We start from the raw sequence: 22,472 nt of genomic DNA on the forward strand, positions 1-22,472 counted from the left end.
CCTTCGCCAGGGCTAAAGCAGCCAAGACTACTAAAACAGTGCCTGTTAAACCCCCTTCAACCAGGCCCTCCTCTAGTTCTCAAATGCTTACTCTGGCAGAAGATTTAATTTCATTAATTAGAGGATCTCAATCTCACCCAGACAGGGCCTCTCAGCCCCAGAGAAGAGACCTAGGGCAGAGCCCCTGAGCCAGTGTCATCTGATGATTCAGCCGATGAATCAGACATAACTGACCAGCCAGAGGCTCCTTTCTCTAATTTTGAAGACTCTGATGCTGAAGAATCCATTCCAGCTGCTTCCCCACCAGAAGAATTTTCCTTTGGGGAAACCTTACATGCCATGCGAGAGCAGTTCCAATGGCAGCAACAGGATTTTTCAGACTCCAGAAAAGACTTAGGACTTTTCTGCACCTTCCACAACACAGGCCCTTAGCTATACCTCCTGTTCTCTCTGTGGTGGATGATGCTTTCAATGATGTCTGCTCCGCTCCAGATTCTTTACCTCCAGCCCCTGCCAAACCAGACAGATTTTACAGGGTGCCAGACACTCATCACCACCTTTACAAGGCCCCTCTTGCAGACCCCGAAACTATATCCCAGGGTCCCAAGGCAGTAGCCGCGACCATAGCTAAAAACCCTATTCCTTCTGAAAGGGAAGCAAGGTCATTAGACAGATGGGACAAAAAGGTCTACACTTCAGCTACTCTCTCAGCTAGAGCTTTAAACTGTCAGTTTCACATGATTCAATACCAAGAGTTTTTGCTTGATCAGTTAACTAAAAAGCTTACCACTGATGAATCTCTTGATAAGAAATATGTATTAGAAATGGTAAATAACATACAACAGGTTAGTAACCATTCCTTAAAATGTGGCTATGATGCACTGGAGGCTTCATTTAGATCAGCCATGACTGGCACAGTGATAAGAAGGCATGCATGGCTAAAGGAGCAAGCTTTACCGGATCATGTTAAAGCAAAGTTACTAGATGCTCCTATGGATAAGACAAGTTTGTTTGGTACACCTGCCCAGCAGGTTATGAAGAAAATGGAAGAAAAGGCAAAATCCGTTCAACCGGTTAAAGGCTTCTCGCAGGTTCAGCGCCCAAGGCTTAGCAGGAACTGGCCTGCCAAAAATTGGTCCTTTCCTGACTCCACAAGATCTCAAAGGGGCAGAAACAGGCGTTCCAGAGGCAGAAACCAATCCAGAGGAGGTGCCTACAGAGGACGACAGTGGCAAGGTAACAACAGAGGCACAGACACAACCACTGCCACCACATCAACACAACCACAGTGACTTAATCCTAAATCCGCCTACCAGGGAACAAATAGCAGCTCCTCTAGGCGGAAAGTTAACCTTATTTTCTAACAACTGTGACTATAGAACAAAAGACAAGTGGATTTTACAAACCATAGATCAAGGATACGGTTCCACTTCCACACTTTACCAATCAAAAGAGGAATGCCAAATCTACCTCCAAATCAAAAAACAGAGGCTCTACAACAGATAATGCAGTTAGCAAACATGAGAGCTGTGGAAAAAGTGCCAACTGCAGAGCAAGGAAAGGGGTTCTACTCAAGACTATTCCTAGTTCCAAGAAAGGAAAAAAGTTGGAGACCAATTCTCGACCTGTCCACCTTAAATACATACATCATTGTCCCAAAATTCAAAATGCTGACCCTACAGCAACTTCTTCCCATGCTGGGCAAGGAGTGTTGGCTGGTAACTCTAGATCTCAAGGAGGCATACCTGCACGTCCCCATTCGACCAATCTGCAGAAGATACCTCAGATTTCTTGCAGGATCAGAGCACTATCAATTCTCAGCATTGCCCTATGGCTTATCTACTGCGCCCAGAGTATTCACAAAATGCCTGGCATCAGTAATTGCCCATTGCAGACTACAGGGAATACAAATTTACCCATACCTGGACGACTGCCTGCTACAAGGGGACAACAAAAGCAAGCTGACAACAGATTTACAAAGGGTCATCTACTTGCTACAAGCACTGGGATACACAGTCAATCTACAAAAGTCAAGGCTGATACCATCCCAAACAAGGACATTCTTGGGTGCGGAATTGGACACAGTAAAACAAATGGCATTCCTAACTGCAGAAAAACAAAAAGAACTCCCTCTTTACTTCTTGGCACTAACAAAGCTGAACAAGTTAACAGCAAGAAAAGTTCTGCAGGCCTTGGGCTTCATGGCATCATGCATAATCCTGGTCCCACTTGCCAGACTACATATGAGAAAACTACAGTGGTACCTAAAGAATTTATGGTCCCAACACAGTCACAGCCTAGAAACAGAAATCCCACTAATTCCATGCTTAAAACAGGAGTTCCTATGGTGGGCTCAGGCATGCCAGACAAACCCAGGCCTACCCTTTCGCAGATGTCAAGCAAGCCAGACCATCACAACAGGCGCTTCAGACCTAGAATGGGGGCCCACATGCTGGACAAATGCGTGCAAGGATTGTGGACACAGGATCAACTTCACCTGCACATCAACCTAAAAGAAATGCTGGCAGTAAAACTGGCAATCCAAAGGTTCAGACCATTTCTCAAAGAGGGCCAGTTGATGATAAGGACAGACAACACCACAGTCATGTGGTACATCAACAAGCAGGGAGGCACTCATTCATACCCCTATGCAGAATGACTTTGGAGCTGTGGAACCTGGCACTCAGCTACAACATCCAGTTACAGGCAATGTTTGTACCGGGAAAAGAAAATATTCTAGCAGACATATTAAGCAGAACCACATCGGATGCCCACGAATGGAAACTGCACCCGGACATTTTCAAGACCATCTCAAAGAAATGGGGAATGCCTCAGATAGACCTATTTGCATCACCTCTCAATCACCAGCTCAAAAAATTCTGCACAAGGACATTACACCCACTGGCATGGAAAGTGGATTCGCTCTCCTTCAGCTGGAAAGGCCTGACAGCATATGCATTCCCACCTCTTCCCTTGTTGCACAAAGTATTACTAAAAATCAAGGAAGAACGTCCAAGGATAATCCTGATAGCTCCAAACTGGCCAAGACAACACTGGTACCCACTGCTGAGGAGCATGTCTCAGAACAATATGTGGCCAATACCCCTGATGCCTTTGATGCTAACTCAGAACAACTACAGCATCATACATCCAAACCTAAAAACGTTGCAACTGACTGCATGGAACATCACATAGCAACAGCTAACCCAGAACTTTCTCAAAGAGTTAAAGACATTATTCTTGAAGCACGCAGACCTTCAACAAGAAGGAACTATGCTGGAAAATGGAAAAGGTTTGTCATTTGGAGTACTGAAAGAGGAAAAGATGTGTCAAACATAGATATGCCTAACATTCTAGAGTATCTGGCGAACTTCTTCATTCAGGCTTGTCCTACTCCTCCATCAAGATACATGCATCAGCTATTTCAGCAGAATACAGCTTTGATCCACCTGTTTTTCGCACCCTTTGCTCAGGCAGTTCCTCAGAGGAATCAAGAATGTAAAACCTCCAAGGAAACCACCTTTGCCAGCTTGGGACTTAAACTTTGTGCTAGAAAAGTTGACACTATCACCCTTTGAACCAGCAGCAACAGCAGACCTACAACACCTGTCATGGAAAACTGCTTTCCTACTGGCAATTACTTCAGCAAGGAGGGTTTCAGAGCTACAGGCCTTAATGGCAGTGCAACCCTTCCTAATCTTCCACCAAGATAGAGTGTCCATGAGGACTAATCCTACATTTATGCCTAAGGTGGTATCCAGAGTGTCTTTAAACCAGGCAATCCACCTACCTACCTTCTTTCCCAACCCACAAAACAGAGGGAAAGAATACTGCATACCTTGGATGTACATAGACAGCTACGCTACTACTTGGACAGAACAAAAATAGCAGAAAGACTGACCAACTTTTGTAGCCTATGCAACAGGAAGGGAAGGAAAAGCTATTTCCAAACAGACAATCTCCAAATGGATAGGAAATTGCATACGATTCTGTTACTCCTTCCATGGAAAACCAATTCCACAGAACATAAGACCTCATTCTACAAGGGCAACAGCCACTACCACAGCCTTCTTACGAGGAGTGGCAACCAAAGACATTATTGAGGCGGCTACTTGGACCTCCGTGCATACATTTGCCAAGCATTATAACTTACCTCTATATTCCAGATCCCGAGCAGGGTTTGCCACTGCTGTACTGCAAGGGATCCTAAACACACCATAATCTAGTTTTATCCTCCTCCCTAGTTGGCTATGGTATTCTACCCAGTTGTTATGACTGCAGATGCATCCATGAAGGACATAGTACAGTTTTGTACCTACCATAAATGTAGATGTCCGAACTGGATAGCATCTGCAGTCAGGATTACCCTCCCTCCTTCCCCTCTGTGGTACTCCTAGGGTATTTTACCCTCCTAATAGCTAGCTGGTGGGGGGGAGTCTTTTATGGTGTATTTGTTTGTATATATGTACATACATGCTTATTTTTGTGTTTACCTCTATCTTTTTGGAAACATTGGCATCTATCCAAATTTTAACCTCCAGGAGGGCTACTGGCATCTGGGGCAAGAAACACTGAGGAAAATGGCGTCGGCTGATGCCTTTATACCCGAGGACCAACAGAGATGACGTCGGGTGAAGTGCGACATCAGCCGAAGCCGGACCCGGACTTTGGAATCCGGCCGACTGAGGGGCTGCCTGACGACAGGACAACCCAGTTGTTATGACTGCAGATGCTATCCAGTTCGGACATCTACATTTATGGTAGGTACAAAACTGTACTTTTCTCTTGGGATGAATCCCTCCTCTGTCCCAAAGATTGCCTCGGAAGCTGACATTAATCAGACCATTCATTTATCTGTGTTTTTTCTGAATTACCCAAATAAAGGCAAATATGTCTTGCATTCTTTGGAAGTTCACAGACAGTACATTTATACCTACATAGGACTAGGCCTCACAGAAAGTCAGAGCAGCTGTTCATTGCCTTTTCGTCTAACAGGTTGAGACAAGCTGTTTCCTAAATTGTTTTAGCACAATGGATTATGGAATGCATCTCCACAGTTTATTCACAAGGCAAATAATTTTCCCGTCCGGTTTGGGCCCATTTAGCTAGATTAATGTCACCCTCTTCTGCTTTATCTGGTAGAACTCCAATTGATGAAATCTGTACTGGAGCTACTTGGTCCTCAGCTCATAAGTTTGTATCTCATTACAAGTTGGATATTGTTCCCAGAAATAGGGCATCCTTTGGCTCTGCAGTGCTCAGGCATATCCTTCCTTGAGGTCCTCCCAGGGTTTTTTTTGTAATTGGGGACTCTAGCCCATTCTTGATGCATAATGAAATGGACAACTTCAGGTTAGACATTATCTACTTACTATAACTGGGTATTTGTGTTATCCAATTTCATTATGCATCACTTCCCACCCCATTCCCCTGGCTAGTACACCTGAGAACAACCTAGAGGATTAAGGAAACAACTGGTTCCTAGTTTGGACTCCAGTAGGGTTTTTTTGATTTTGCTTCTTTATTGTCTTTCCAGTCATCATCTTGTGATAAGGGCAGCAAACTCGATCTGACAGTCTGAAAGAGAATGAGGCATCATGGGAGAGGGAGGAGTTTGAGGCTCAGATCATATGCCTGAGAAATGGCCAGCTTGGATCTGAGGACGGATTCAAAGACCCATTCATGATGCATAATGAAATTGGACAACATAGATACCAAGTTATGGTAAGTACATAACTTCTATTTTCCACAAATACTCTGCTGTTTCCAATTTTTAATACTTTTACTTTCTGCCACCGTTTTATCAGGATCAACTCTTTCTGCTGCTTTGATTGTGTCTTTGCTAATAAAGATCTAGACTGCTTTCTCTTGGCCAAGTTTGGGGCATACACTTGATGTGCCCTTTCATCTAACAAATACTGCTTTGGAGTATCAGTTCAGTTGATTATTCTTGCTTTCATAAAATGAATGTAGTCTGTTCCTTCCAGTTTCTCTGGTACTGCAGAAAATCTCCAGTTTTCTCCATGCTCTGTCTCCTAATTCTGCCATTTTTTGGAACAGCTCTTCTTGGGAAGTGTCATACTCCGCTAGCATTTTCTTCATTTCATCCTCCAATTTTTGCAGTTTCAATAATTCATCTGATTAGCTAAAGCTTCAATTTGTTCCAGAATTTTATGTGAGTTGATATACTCCTTCAGTGTTTCATATACCTTAATCACATACAATGTCATCTTTTTTATTTTTTCCTCAAAATTACTGGAAGCCATCTACAGTACTAAAGCTGAAGCTTATTTTTGCAGAACAGCTACAGGATGTTCCCGAGACAGTGTTTTCTCTCCACTTTTTCTGGTTGATTTTCTTTTAAGTTCACAAAATTTCTTCTTCTGACAAAAAAAAACTCTCTCTTATTTCTCAGTTTCTTTCCCCACACAGTGAGTGCTGAAATTAAGCTTTGGTCAATGTGCAACCATCTTGGAATCCCATACATGTGTTAATGTTGTAGTCAAATAGTAATGTTTACTGCATGGAGCACCTTATTTAATGAAAAAGGTTTCCAATGAAAAAGTGTTGCATTGAGATAACACAATAGGCACAACTGACAGTTCTCATCTTCTAGCATTTCATGTATGACACCCATGCACTGGGCCAGTAATCAAGGAGCCTTAATCCTCACCACTAGCACCAGCGAGGGGCTTCCACATCGGGAGGATAACAAGTACACACACAGTAAAGTATAATTTCCCTTAAGAGCACACAGAGATCACAGTCAATCTGGGGCTGGTTTCTCCCTTTCTCTCTAGATCCCCAATAAGATTCCCCTATGCCACAGCTATAGGGTTCAGATATCAGCTGAGTGGTCAAGCCAAAACCTCTAGTACCCTCTCTGTCCAACTAGTGCTTCATGTCCCTGCCCAAGTAGCTAACACCCACACACTTTGAGAATTAGTTTATATACAAACACACAGACACTCCTGGGGAAGGCTGGCTGGCACAGGTTCACTAGCTATGCCCCGTTTTGCCCAAGCTATAAGGTAGTAATCTACTGCCACCAACTACTCTTATCAGCTACTGTAAAGGCCCTTACCAAAGGGTGCCCAATTCTACTGTGTAATGTTACTGTAATCCAAATAGTAAGTGCGACCCAGGGCTAAGGCTGTTCTAGAGTGGCTTCTGCAGTATCACCAAATACTCTCAGAGCTTAAATTATCTCTACACAAAACAGCCACAGTTAAAAGGTTTAGAAATATTTAATAATAAATAACACAAGACAGTACTCATTGATTCAACACAGTGACACTAGAGAGTTCAGAAATCACAGGAAATACTTTAGAAGAACATGGTAGGATAGTCTCACATAAATATAGAAAACAGCTAGACTAATCTGGCTATAATCCTATCTATCTCTAAGAGAAATTACTATTTTAAATTCTACTTACAGAGCAAGCAAGTATAGATAAAAAGTGCTGGTGAGTTGTCCGATCTGAAGACAAACACAAAATGTTCAGTCTCTCTCTCTCTGAGAAAGTCTTAAATTGATAATACACATTACTTACTGCTTTGTCATTTCAGATTACATAATTCTTAACACTTCTACTTAAGTTTCCCAGGCTCACAGAACTTAAAATTTTAACATTTCATTTTACAATCTGCACCTGCCAGGAAGCCACAACAATAAAAGCTGCTTTACATGTAAAACCTAATAATTATCTCGGTCTTAGAACAATAGAAAAAATTTCCTACCCGACTGTCTCCTAGCTTGAGATCAGTCATTTACTCATCAGCTTTCTTCCATCAGAGTGCACTGTGGTTACATTTTTGAAGCTCAGCATATAACACAGTTTTCTTACATTTGTTACACAAGCCTGTTGATCATATTAATATTTACAATGACATAGAATTATTTGTAAAACTCTTATTTGGCTAGGCTGGCAGCCCCTCAGTTTTTCATATCATGGATACAGTTTTCTCTTAACTTTCACACAGTGCAACATGATCTTATTCAAGCTGCCATAGTGAGGATTCTGTAGAATTCTGTGTGTTTCGTGGGGAATGGTATTGACTTTTTGAGTATTCCTCCATTAAGAGATTTATTTGAAAATGTATCCTAAGATTTTTTTTTCAATGTTAAGTCCAAGTGTTTTAAAGACTAGAAAGAAAATTGTCAGTCGGGTTATATCATCATGCTGTCTGAATATCATGATATAAGCAGTCAGTACTGGATATAGCAAGCATATGTTGTACAGAGTTGATGAGAATATTTTATATGTCACTTTATCGAATAAGTGTAATTTGTTTGAAACCTCAGTCAAGCATTTGTATTTTGAATATTTTGCTAACTTCATCAAAATCAGAAGTTGAATATGGTTTGCTTTTTTGGTGTCTTTCATATTCTTTTAAGTCATGGAGGGGAAAGGCTGTTGAGTGGTTGTAAAATCTTACCATAGCAGTAGATGTCCTTCTGTTCACTTTTGCAGTATCTGGCACATAAGGGGTGTCTCACCCTGGGCAGTCTGTTGCTCGGCCAGTGTAGATAAGCTTAAAGGAGATCTTGTTTGCATCATACATCACATTTATGCTTCCTGCACAGAATGTAGGGCATAAAAGGTACGTACAGTTGCAACTACCCAGAAGAGAAACATTATCAAAAAAAAAAAAAATTTTTTTTGTAAGCCTGTTTCCTACCTTTCCTGTAATTAGTGTTCCAGATACAGATTTGCTGTAGCCAGGACTATTTGTAAGCTTCTGAGCCCCCCAAGCCTTTCTGTGTTGGAGGGAAGCCTTCTAGCTTATCAGTGGGAGTGTTAAGCTCTAGGTAACCTGCCTACCACATAAGGAGTGGTTCTGGCCCAGAATTTGTAGTTATTGGCCGTTTGGGTGGTCTTCCATCTCTCTCAACTTTCTGATTTGAAGGCCTGCATTTGCACTTGTTTCTGTCCTGTAACTCCTGGGCCCATCTCATTTGCTCAGTCAAAAAAAAAAAAAAATGTATCTGCTTTTACTGTATTTGTGTTTCTTCCTACTTTATTTTGCCTTTGCGTCATCTTAAAAGTACTCAATTGTATTTATTACTGCTTGGTGTAACTCATTCTAAGCCTTTTAGTTTAAGCACTTGGGCTTCAGGCCAGTTGTTTTACATTAAGAAGGTTTGTGGTCTGCACTGTAGTGGCAGAACAGGTAGCTTACATCCTTCTAAGTTGGGAACTGCTGATTGAGGGCTCAGTGTCTGTTATTCTAAGTGTATTAATTCTGGTTTAAGCACTTGGGCTTCAGGCCAGTTATTTTACATTAAAAGGGTTCATGGTCTGCACTCTTGTGGGAGGAGAGGCTGGACTCTGCCCTTCTGAGCTGGGAATTTCTGGTTAAAGGCTTATAGTGCCTGCATATTTAAACTGCTTCTTACTGAAATTGGTACACCTTGTTTGCTGTAGCATAGACTAGATCCAGGCCTGCTGAATCTAGCTTTGTTTGTATGCTTGTTGTTTGTTTGCTTGCTATTTCCCTGAAACGCTAATTCCACCTAAAACGCGGCTTTTCAGCACTTCTGTGGATCCCTAGTGATATCTGCATTGCTTACTGTACTTATTTCCTTGTTTCACTTGAAAGAAAGTTACTGTTTGTCGTTTTTGCATTTAACTTACCTGTAACACATTGCATTTAAGATACCTGGCACTTGCTCACTAAAGCAATTATATAAGTCAGCACTAAAAAATTAAAAGCACTACACCCTCACAAACTCCCCTTGAGTACCTTGTTTCCCATTGGCCCTTTTTTCAATTATAAAGGAATTCCCAATACTATTCTAGCATGTCCAAAGGTCAGTTATCAATCTCCTCTCCGGTCCAGTTGGTGAATCTGGAAATCTTGAGGCAATGTTACAACTACCTCATGTACACAGACAACCCTCTCCTCCTCCCAACAAATTCCAACACATGTGAGAGATGCAACCATATAGCCATACTGGAGGCAAAGCTCTCTCAACTCAGTACTGGCGAAACCAGTCAGGAGGAGAAGGAAACCACACTCACTACAATTCCAGTCTCACATAGACCTACCACAACAGCAAACCAAACACATAAACACACAAAAACATACTCGGAGGCTCTAAATAAAAATCTACTTAAGCAGCAGAGACCTCCAAAGCAGACACCCAAGCAACCGCTACTCCAAAACAAAACCCGTGCAACACATAGCTCACAAAGCCAGTGTGCCGAACAGTCGCAGCCCTTAAGGCTAAACAACACACCTGATACACTTGTAATAGGTGACTCTGCCATCAGGCACACTGACGTCCCGCTCACCAGGCTGAACAAGGAGAAGGTCACTGTGAGCTGCCTGTGGGGCGCTAGGATCCGCCACATAACACAAGCACTTAGGTCACTCCAAGGCAAGTACAAATATGACTCAGTCATTGTCCATGCTGGTGTGAATGACCTGAGACGTACCTCCCTGGACTACATGAAAAGAGACATAGAGGAGCTCTCTGAGCATGTAGCCCAGGCCGGTATGTCCCTGACCTTGAGTAGCATCTTACCCTCACCAAGAATGATGCCACAATATGAAGACAAGATGATCAATTTCAACAATTGGCTTAAGTATTGGTGTCATTCAAAGGGGATCCAATGCCTGTCAGCCTGGGATGACATGCTCGACAAGCCACGATGCTTCACTAGGGACGGCTTGCACCCGTCACCCCCGGGCTTTCGGATATTGGCAAAGGCTCTTGATACCCCCATAGTGCCTTTTTTAGGCAAGGCTCAAAAGGCAAACCCACCTCCACAGGTATCACAAGGGATAAGAAACTAAGAGTAATGCTACTCAACGCCAGAAGTCTAAACCTCAAGAATGCACGCACTCGAAACTCTCCTTAGCATGGAGAACATCGATATCTGTGCAGTAACAGAAACCTGGTTCAAGGCTCCCGAGAGCACCCCAGCACTACCAGGTTATACCTCATACCATGCTTTTCGGCCCCAAAACTTGGACCGAACCACAAAAGGAGGGGGAGTATCAATATTCGTCAAAGATACCCACACCTCCAGATTGGTGGCACAGCACGAAGCATCAGAGACTATCCATGTGCAACTAACAGTGGGTAAAACTGCCTTCCAGTTTATAGCCTGCTACAGAACACCCTCCCAAACCCAGGAACCCCACTCGGCCTTCCTGAGAACACTGGAAAATATGAAGGTCTCTCCAAACACCATTATATTGGGTGACTTCAACTACCCAAACATAGACTGGGAGCATTACTCTAGCTCCAACACCCTAGCCCAAAGGTTCCTAGAATTTATAAACTCAAATGCTGTGGAACAACTTGTTACCACTCCCACAAGAGGGGAAAACATACTGGACCTGATCATCGCCAACATGGGGACTCTATGCTTCAGACCAGAAGTGTATCCCTCACTGGTAAGGTCAGACCATAAACTAATCTCACTGGATATTCACATCCCGACTCCACCCCCTGCCCTGAAAACCACAGTGAAAAACTTCTCTAAAGCAAATTTCACACTCCTCAAAACCGAGGTGGAATCCTTCAAAGCCCCTGGGCCTGTGGAAAATACGGCCCAGACCGCAGAATCCTTTATAAACGCATTCTATGAACACCTTCAGGAATGCATGGATCATGCAATCCCAAATAAAACCAAGACCCAATCCTCCAAAGGCAGACGCCCTGTCTGGTGGACCCCAGCCATAAACAAAACTATACAATAGAAGGAGGAAGCTACTACATGATGGAGCAAAATCCCAAAAAGGGAAGGCATCTCTGATCAGTATTAGCAAAAAACTACGGGCTCTCATAAAATCGTCTAAGGCCAGCTTTGAGAGAAAAATTGCACAGGACACTAAGGATAATCACAATGCTTTCTTTAGTTATGTTAGGAACCTGGGTGGGAATTCCCAGATATGCTCAGAATTAGTCCAAAATGAGAAAAAATACACCGAACCCACATACATTGCCAACATCCTAGCTGACAGGTTCAGCGCAAACTCCCCCCCCCAACCAAAAGGGCAAATATCTATCCCAGCAGAGTGCTGCCCCCCTGACATCTCAGATGCTCAGGTAAGAGCTGCCCTCTCCAAAGCAAAAAACACAGCATCAATGGGACCAGATGGTGTCCCGGGCTGCGTCCTACATGAACTCCAAGAAGAGCTAAACCCAAACATAAAACTACTGTTCAATCTCAGCCTTTACTACAGGATATGTACCTAAAGAGTGGCATACAGCAACAGTGGTCCCTCTCCACAAAGTTGGTGCCTCAACAGATCCTGGAAACTATCGCCCCATAAGCCTGACTAGCTTGGTCTGCAAAGCTATGGAAAGGATCATCATGGACCTCATAAATAAAGATATTGGGGACCTACAGACACTGGATCCTACCCAGTTCGGCTTTGTTAAGGGCAGATCCTGCCTCTTAAACCTGGTTGATTTCTTTGAAACAGTCATCAAGGCCATTGACGAGGGGAAGGTGGTCCACACAGCCTACCTGGACCTCGCAAAAGCCTTCGATACAATATCCCACTCGGACATTATAGATAAGCTCACCAGCTTAAATATAAACCCCTATGTCACTAGATGGGTTGCAAACTGGCTCAAGAACAGAACCCACTTGGTTAGAATTGCTGGAGCCATGTCAGACTCCAAACCAGTTACAAGTGGCATCCCACAAGGCTCAGTCCTGGGACCTCTCTTGTTCGGTATATATTTCTCGGAGGTACAGGTCAACACGGAAGGACTGTGGCTGACCAAGTTCGCAGATGACTGCAAATTGGGCACCATAATCAACTCTCCAGCCGACACAAGCATCCTCCAAAAGGGCCTCATAGAAACAGACAACTCGTGCCAGAGCCATGGCCTCAAGCTAAACGCCAAAAAGTGTATAGTCATCCCCTTTGGCAAAAACAAAGTGCCCACAAATTACCACATAGGTGGTAATCCATTAAGTACAGAAGAAGTAATTAGGGACCTGGGGACCCAAGTTGATAGCAATCTCTCATTTGACAACCACGTGGCCAAAGTGGTTAGAAAAACATTTTATACAGCCCACCTAATCATGAAGGGATTCACATCTAGATCAGGGGAGGTCATCGTGCCTCTTTACTCATCCCTCATCAGGCCCATAATTGAGTACAATGCCCCTTTTGGGATGTACCTTACCAGACACCTGCAGCAACTGGAAAGACCCCAAAAGTACCTCACCAAGAGGATCAAAGGGCTCAAACAGATGCCATATGCTGCCCGGTTAAAGAAACTCCAGCTCTACTCAGTGGCATACCGCCTGCTCAGAGGCGATCTGTGCCTGACGTATAAAGCCATGTCCGACCCGGAATTAATGGACATGCTGCACCTCAGAAAATCCAAATCTCATCGAGCTACGCGCTCGAGAGACTTGAACCTCAGCACTGAAATAAATAGGACATGCTGGAGGGACAGATTCATAACCCAGAGGCTCCCTTCATTGGAATAAAATCCCAGTCCAGGTTAGGCAGAGTCCCTCATTGACTCTCTTCAAAAGGAATCTTGATGAGTGGTTGGAAGATCGTAGGTTTACCCCGGGTATCACTTCTGTGTCACTGTTAGACAGAGGCACAGTATACTAACCTCGAAAAAGGGCATAGCAAAATTAATTTAAAATGGGTGGCGAAAACCAAAAACACACTGGCTAGGCTTATAAATGCCCTAGGGCAGATAGCCTAGTACGAACCTATGAACCTATGAACAAAGGAGTCCTTGCACATCCAGGAGGAAGAATGCAGAATAAACAAGAGGGGGTTGGAGGGAGGAGCAAATACTGCAACAGTGAAGAGAAGGACATCTACTGTTATGGTAAGATTTTACACAACTGTACTATATCCTTCCATATCACTGTTGTAGTATTTAGTGCTTAAAGGAGAGTAAAAAAGCTCAAGAAACAGAATGGCAGGTGGAAGGCTGAGAAGAGCCCTCAACAAACCCACAAAAATGGTTTTAGCAAAACCTGCTTTGGCCCTAGAAACCATATCCGACTTATAATGCTTAGTGAAGGTAGGAACGCAAGACCAAGTAACAGCTTCAAGGATGGAATTGGTGTCTAACCCCTTGAAGGCACCCGAAGAGGCAACAGCTCTAGTGGAATGAGCTTTAACAGAAGCAGACAGAGATGAGCCATGAAAAGAATAACAAAAAGAAATGGCCTTAGATATCCTGGAGGTGATGGGTTACTTGGAAACAGCCAAATCCAAAGACCTAGGATGAAAGGAAGCAAAAAGCTGATCAGGCTTGCAAATGGTCCTAGTTTTATCCAAATAGTACCCAAGCTGTCTGTACAAATCCAAGGTATACAGGACCCTCTCAGTAGCAGACTGAGGAGAAGGGAAAAAGGAAGGGAGTTGTACCAACTGATTCAAGGACAACTGATCATACTAATCCTGTTTTTTTGCCCAAGATACTCAAAGGGACGTCCTGTCCCTGTGAAAAACCAAAAATGGAGGAATGGCTATAAGGGCCTGGGGCTCAGAAACCCTCCAAGCAGAAGTAAGAGCCAACAACAAAACAGTTTTCCAGGTACAGTGCTGCAAAGAAACGGAATCTGCATGCTCAAAAGGAGCCTGAGTCAGTTTTTCCAAAACAAAATTAAGGCCCAAAGGAGAAGGAATAGGCTTTCTTGGAGGCCTAATTTGCAGGATGCCTTTAAGAAATTGATTGACCTCAAAACAAGAAGTCAAAGGAGGATTCAAGGGCAGATGAGCAGAAATGGCTGACAAATGGGCCTTCACAGAAGAATAGGCCAAGCCAGACTGGAGCAACTCACACAAATAAGAGAGAACCAGAGAGATCCCCACTGAAAAAGGGTCCTGGTTATGAGCATGGCACCAGGCCAAAAATCTCTTCCATTTGGACATACAAGATTTTTCTGGTTGAGAGTTTCCTTGCCTCCTGTAAACCCTGAGCACATCCTCAGAAAAGATTGTTTTGATCCCTTTCGGGCACCTATCACTCAAACTGTCAGCTGCAGATTGGACAAGTGAGGATGGATGAGAGACCCCTTGTCCTGTGTGAGGAGATCCTGCCGGTGAGGTAACTTGTGGTGATTGCCCCTTGCCAGATGCATTAAGAGGGAGAACAAGTGCTGTCTCGGCCAAAAGGGAGTCACTAACAAGATTTTTGGGAAGTCCAGCTGAATCTTCTGTAGGACTCTTGGAAGTAGAAGAAGAGAGAAAGCATAAAGAAACTTCCCCTTCCACGGAAAGGATAGGACATCCTCTTCCAGGCCAGATGGCACGGCACTCTGGAACAGAAGAGGGGAAGCTGCCTGCTCATGGGGGAGGCAAAAAGATTTACCTGAGGAATACACCGATGGACACTGTCCAGAAATACGTCTCTGTGAAGCATCCATTTGTGAGCCTGTGTTTTAGGCCTGCTCATGGAGTCTGCCACAAGATTGTGCTCTTAAGAAATGTATACTGCCTGAAGAGTAAACTGATAACTGAGAGCCACATCCCAAGCCTGAAGCTCCATTCTCCAAGATTTCATGCCCCTCTGCTTGTTGACATACCACATCGCTATAGTGTTGTCTGTGTAGATTTTCAAGGGGCCTGGAGAAAACATGAGGTGAAAATCCTAAGGGCCAGAATTCAAGCCCCCATCTCTTTGATGTTGCTATGATCTGACTTCTGATGGGGAGCCAAAGACTCTGAACTTTCAGGTGTCCAAGAGATGCCCCCCCACCCCATGTCCAAGGCATCTGTGAACAGCTGTTGAGAAGGGGCTGGAAGCTGAAAGGGCCAGCCTAGGTTGAGGGCGAACTGCCGAATCCACCACTCTAATTCCTTCTTGAGACAGGGAAGGAGAGGTACACTGAAATTCAGTGTGTGGCCATGCTGTCGCCCAACCAACTTCAAAGTCAAAGTAAACTTTATTGTCATTTAGGACTACACAAGTGCAACCTAAACGAAATTCTGAGTGTTCCAAAATTCCAAGAAATTCCGACTTGAGGTATGATTGAAGCTTCCACATATACAGTCTGGGAAGAGGAAGCATCGGAGTAGAAGCCATGAATCCCAGGGCCTGAAGAAACTCCCTGGCTGGCATGGCAGTCTAGGGAAGAAGAGACTGAAAGAAGGCTTTCAACAACAGTACCTTTGGAGGCAGAAGTGAGGGCAACATTGGCACTGTCTGAATCCTGCCACTCAGATATACAGAATCCTGTGAAGGAGTCCGGATGGACTTTTGGAAGTTGACAGTAAACACCAGACTTTGAAGAAGACAGATGATGAACTGCATATCCTACAACAGTTGACTGGGAGAAGGAGTCTTAAGCAACAGGTCTTTTAGATAAGGAAAATCTGAATGCCTTGGAGTCGGCAGAAGGCAATCACAGGAGCTAGGCATTTTGTGAGTACCCTTGGGGCAGTAGAGAGGCCAAAGGGCAAAGCAGAAAACTAAAAATGAGAGGAAGACACAGAGAAACTTAAAAACTTCCTGAAGAGAGGGTGAATAGGGATACGAAGGTAAGTAAGCATCTTTTTAGATCAAAGGACACGAGAAAAACCTAGGGTAATAAGAGGAAACAGAGTCTGAAGAGTAAGTATAAAAAAAGAAAGGATCTCAAAAAAGACGTTGAGCTGGGAAAAGATCCAAAATAGGTCTCCAAGTGCCATCCTTTCGAGGAACCAGGAAAATCCTGAAATAAAAACTCCATCCCACTTGGGAAGGAGTACAGGTTGTATAGTCCCTTGGTCCAACAGGGATCCTAGAACCTCCAGAAAGTCAGGAAGTTGCTCTAGAGGAGGTTGAGGAATCCCAGGAAAAGAAAGGAGAGATTTCCGTATCGTGAAGTAACCCTGACATGATAGAACCCAAAAGTCTGAAGTGATGAGACTCCAATTTGGAAGACAAAAGGAGAGATAAAAGGACAAAGAAACCTGGTCTGAAGGTGGGGGAGGGGCAAATTCTCAGAGAGAAGCAGGCTTATCAGGTAAAGGAGGCTTCTGGGGCACAGCAATCTGAGAAGCCTTAGCAGAGGGGGGCCCGCCTTTCACTCTTCCTGCCCTTAGAGGCCTGGTAGGATTGCCTGCGAACAAAAGCAGACCTAGAAGAATAATTCCTTTGGAACTTCGGGATACTAGAGAGAGAAAAATATTTTTAAGGTATTGCAAGGTTTTGCCTTTCTCTTCAAGAGACTTAGGTCAGCTGCAGCAGTCCCAAAAAGATGAGTATTATCCAAAGGAGCATCAAACAATTTAGCCTTAATGTCCTCAGGAAAAGACTTGAAAAGAAAGCCAAAAATAATGCCTCATGATGGGCCCAAAAGCCACAGCCCTAGAAGAGGCGTCAGCAACATCATAGCTACACTTAGTAGAGTGGCGAGCCACTTGAGAAGCAGAACCTAAAAAAAATAAGGCAGAGGATTTACCATCAGACTCTGGGAGGGCAGAGGTAACCTGACAAGTGTGAGCAATCAAGACGAGAGCACACCTGGTGGGTCTGGTAATTAACAGCCCTAAAGGCCAAAGTGAAAGCAGTGTGTAAACTTTCTTAACAATCCTCTCCATTGCCCTACTATCCTTATCAGAAGGCAAAAGTTTCAAAGGTTTGTCAGAAGAGAGTGACACCACAGCTGGATCAGCAGAAGGAAAATTTAAATAGAAACTGACACTCTTCAGGAACCTTGCAGAACCTATCCGATTTCATAGGAGCAGGAGGCTGAGAATCAGGAGAGTTGGAAGCGGCAATGAAAGTATCTAATAAGGCAGCCAAAACAGGAGGAACTGCTGATGGTTTAGGAGTATCCACCTGAAGCAACTCAAGATATCTTCTCTGAATATCTGACACTTGATAAGAATCCTACTTACAGAATTCCATCAACCTAGCAATTGTGTTCCCAAAGGACAATTCTTTGAAAAGGAGACTCTGGGTTAACAGATTCCTCTTCATCAAAACCATAAGCCAAAGGTATCTGCGAAGAATAGGACAAAGACCCCTCCACAAATAGGGAATCCTCATCCAAGGAATCCAGTTCCCTAAACCATTTAGAAGGGGTAGAGGTCCAAGGAGGAGTGGGTACTGAAATCCCTTGAGGAGACTTTAGGACCATTAAGGCAGAGAACAAGCCCTGAGCAAATTCCTGCAATTCCCTTTGAAGATCCATTGGACAGACTGAAACATGCTTCAGTTTTTGTTTTATTTCTTAGAGGGAACATCAGCTCTAACAAATACTGGGGGTTCTGACCATTGGCTAGATTTAAGAAGAGAACCAAGTACTTCCTCCCTGACCAGTATTTGCAGAATCCCTCTTGGACCTTCCAGTGTAATCAACCAATGTCCAGAGCAGATGTCTGCAAAGCTTTAGAGGACATGCAAAAAGATGGATCCATGCCTGCATCTGGCAGGGTTGCATCAGAGTAGTATGACCTACAGAGCTATTTCCTGCTTCTAGAGGGATGTCCAGTGGAAGCTGAACAGCTAAAGAATCTGGCTGAGGGGACTTAGCCTTCTCCTTACCTAGTGGGAGTGTCTCTGGGTTAAATGATTCTGCCATGGTACCCTGGGATAACTTTCTAAGCTGCTGGTTTTCAGACTAAATGGCCAGGGAAGACAAACTGCTTCTGAGTGTCTTGGGCTTAAATGCCTTAAAATACAAGATGTATGGTCGTGCGAAGTGCCCAAACAAAAAAAGACACTGTGATGATCCTTATGGCAAATCTGCCTCCCTCACTGACATTTTCCCATCCTGGATGGCATTAACTGTAGGTAGTGATAAAAATACAAGACTAAGAAAGTAAATTTAAAAATAAAAAAAAATAACCCCAACCAGCACTTATCTGGTGTTGATAAATATTCAGTACAGCAACAAAATGTTCAAACTGGCACAACAGCATTCGAACTGGCAGCAAAATAAGTTCTTTGTATTTGCATCCATATATCCCTTTTATGCCATATGTTCTGTGCAGGGAGCATAAATGTGAAGTATGGTGCAAAGATCTCTTTTAAGCTTATCTATACTGGCCGAGCGATGGACTGTCCAGGACGGGACATCTCTTATGTACCATATACTGCAGCTGATATGGAAAGAGGTCATTTTATTCCCTCAGAGGTAACAACAGTGAAGCACCACTTCTAAGTAGACCCCACTTTGGAATTGTAATAGGGGAAGGGGGCCTTTTCCAAAATTGTTCCCATTCTCTGGAATTGGTTACCAAGTGAAGTACACAATCAGAAAACTCCTGAAGGACTTCAAAGTAAAATTAAAAAAGCAGCTACTCAAAGAAGATAAATGTAGGCGCTTCCAAGGCATTGGTTAAAATAACTTAACTTGTGACTACTAAGTACATGCAAACAAAATTAGTATGGACATTCTGGATGTGTGTTAAAATATTGTATCAATGTTGTAGAAAATATATAGATTTGAGCATCCTTTGTAAATAATTTCATATTCCCATGCTAATGACTCTTAGCAGATGTTTGTCTTAACTGGTCAAGGCTGTTATTTGCAAATATGATATGAATTTAATTTCTAAATATGCCATGCTAACATTTGTTATGTGCTATATGCTCTTTAACAATGTTAGTACTGTTTGTATCTCTTCTTGTCTAAGGAAAAGCTTAGGTTATGGCTGAAAGAGTTAAATGACCAGCCTATTTACCCAGTCAACAAATAGAAGTAGATAGACGGCAATCACTAATATTCATCTGGTGTGGGCTTGCTTTAGCCAAGGTCACTTAATACAAAAATGCGTAACTTGATGTAATGGTGTCTGTGTATTTCCAATTTGAAAGTTGTTTTGGGGGTAGACAGAGAATTCCCAATATTAGAACATTGTATGCAAGCATCATCAAATTGAATCTGTTTATTTAATGAATGAATGAATGAACCAGTTGTCTGCACCAAAGTTACCAGAGTTGACCCTTTTTCATCTGAGACTTGAAGTACTGTTTACAAATTAGAATCACAACTGTTGTGTAAAAGGAAGATTGTGAATACATTAGAAGGTTGTCAGTAAAAGCTGGCTAAGACAACAGAGTCATACAGTAGTCTCTTTATACAGCATACATAAAAGTATTGCCATACGGTCAGTGGACACTCAGAAGTGTGGTCTACTACATTACTTAGGCAGCAGCAAACATAACTTTGCTCCTGAACCAAGTTAGGCACTTACCTAGTTCTCTTTAGCTGTCTGAGAAGGGGAGTAACATTTAATTGCTTACCTTGTATAATTCTCCCTTTTTTCACTTACAGGACGAGTAACACAGTTGGTCCGTGGTTTTGCCAGTACATGGAAGCAATCTGTGGAAAATCTTAGCCAGGATGTTATGCGATCCTTTACAAACTTTAAAAATGGCACTGGAATCATACAGGTAAACTTTCTTTTAAGTTGTTTGTGCTGGAAGTATTGCTGGTGTACAGACTTTTTAGACTTGTAGTATTGGTTGCAGTAGTAAATCTGTGCTGTAGTATGTCTTTGTCTCACTGCTTAGGGTCTTGGTGTTTTTTTCATTATTGTTTAACAGACATTGTTGGGTTTCTGCTTCATGTGATTTAGGATATATTTTGTTTTTCTTACCACAGGGGGCACTAACTCAACTCATCCAGTATTACCACCGTTTTCACAAAGTGTTATCACAGCCACCATTCAAGAACATGGCTGTTCGCTCAGAACTTATCAACATCCACCATCTCATGGTGGAAGTCAAGAAACACAAACCCAATTTTTGAGCCTGATCCCTGTAGTTGGGTTGAAATGGACCAGAGCAGAAACTGTGGAACAGCACACCAGAGCAGAAACTGTGGAACAGCACACCACCTTCAGTAAGCAGATGTTCAAAACACTAAATCTTCCATGTTGTTCACTATTGTGCCTGAGAATATGGAAAAATTAACCCTTTCTCTTCTGAAGACAGAGTGCACAAATTCCACTAGCTGTATCTGGTGTTTTTCTGATTGCAGTTAGTGGACTGTTTCACAGATGGCACTAGAACTATGTAGCACTTTCTCCTGTGTACCACGAAAGATCAAGCTTGTTCAAAAGGGGCCATGCAAAGATTAAACTGTGGCCTTCTGTTTGTTGACTGGAGTAAAACTGTACATAATTATCTCTGAGTTATTTATGTAGAATGTACTGACTTCGTCTGTCTTATCTGTTGCTATTTGAATAAACATACCTACAAAATTTACATAAGTGTGGCAGTTGTAACCATTTTGTCACTTTTTGTGTAGTCTTCAGAGTTCAACTTTCTAAACACTAAACTGCAGAGTGAAAGGTACTAGATTCATATTCGATCCCATGCGCTGTTCGGTGCTTTCCCCATGAGCTGGTGGTATTTCTTCAGTCCTCCATTCCAGTTGTGGCTTTGTTGGTATTAATTAACCTCTTCTGCTGCATGACTAAGTTTGAGTGAACTCTCAGTCGCATTTTACCGTCTGAGATGGATATTAGTCTCACAGCAAGGTTTGGCTTGATGTATTTTTGCATTTACATAGCCTGGGTTTGATTTCACTGCTCTATTAGTAGTCAAGTTAAATCCTGCATTGCCATTACTGAGCATTATTTAAGATTTTCCAGTTCTTTTTAAGCTGGATTTAGTTCTACAGTCAGACAACACGCCCTACATTAGACCCATTCATCACTTTACAAGGTTTGAATTACCCACAAGATTACTGGAGTGAGGTGAACTACTGAAAAAAAATTGCAAGGTTTAATTTAAATCCACCAGTTACTTTTATCATAATGTAAGGTTTGGGTTGCATTGTACAGTCATTACAAAGGTCATGTTAGATTCCATAATCACATTGTACAAGGTGTTGGGTTTGACAAGACATATATTAGATCTCAAACTCCGTTTACAATCTTTGATGTAGATTCTGCAGTCGTGTAATGAACTGTAGGTTAGATTCCACAAGAATTCTGGACAAAGCCATAAGTTTTTTTTGGGGGGGGGGTGACAAATGGACAAAACCAAAGACGAGTTTTAAATATTGATTTTGTAAACTTAAAGTTGCTAAAATAAAAGGTTTGGCATTAGCATGCACTTTCTGAAGAATATAAAGTCTGAAACTCAAATGTCTGTCACAATTTAATGACTGCAGCCCTTCATGATTTGTCAGAAGAATACAAATTTTACGAAGTACAGGCCAAAAGTATGAGGCAAAAATTTGGGCATCCTGCAAAATTTTGGAAAAGTGAGAGGTGTGGTCACATGGGAGAGGCTAAGTTAAATCATGTAATGCAGGTTTTTGAGTGAGAACTTGCATTTGGCGTAGCAGGGAGTTAATTCAACTTCATTGTCTCATTGCAGGTTCTGGGATACATCCAACAGTCACATGCTAATATTTTGGTTAGAGCTCATAATTTATGTTACAAATCTTTTTTTTCTTTTATAAGAAAGCCCACACTATTTTACATGGCTCACATTTTGCCCTCTTGACATGAAATGATGTCTTCTGACATGATTAATACCCCAGCACTGCATGCATGTGTTTTTTTGTCTAGGG

At 42.7% G+C, this 22,472-nt stretch overlaps 1 protein-coding gene across 1 annotated transcript in view; it reads left to right on the forward strand.

Annotated features, from left to right (window-relative positions):
- The window catches only part of VPS52 (VPS52 subunit of GARP complex), a 449,815-nt gene extending 428,661 nt beyond the window's left edge, over positions 1–21,154 (forward strand). Inside the window, exons 19-20 of the mRNA XM_044083563.1 lie at positions 20,220–20,338; positions 20,550–21,154. Coding sequence (XP_043939498.1) covers positions 20,220–20,338; positions 20,550–20,696 — 266 coding nt within the window. The 3' untranslated portion in view covers positions 20,697–21,154. The remainder of the gene's footprint in view (positions 1–20,219; positions 20,339–20,549) is intronic.
- Positions 21,155–22,472: the final 1,318 nt, after the last annotated feature.

Source organism: Protopterus annectens, chromosome 9.part0 (assembly GCF_019279795.1).
Source record: "Protopterus annectens isolate FY-2018-M chromosome 9.part0, PAN1.0, whole genome shotgun sequence".
In the NCBI taxonomy this organism is placed as follows: Eukaryota; Metazoa; Chordata; order Ceratodontiformes; family Protopteridae; genus Protopterus; species Protopterus annectens.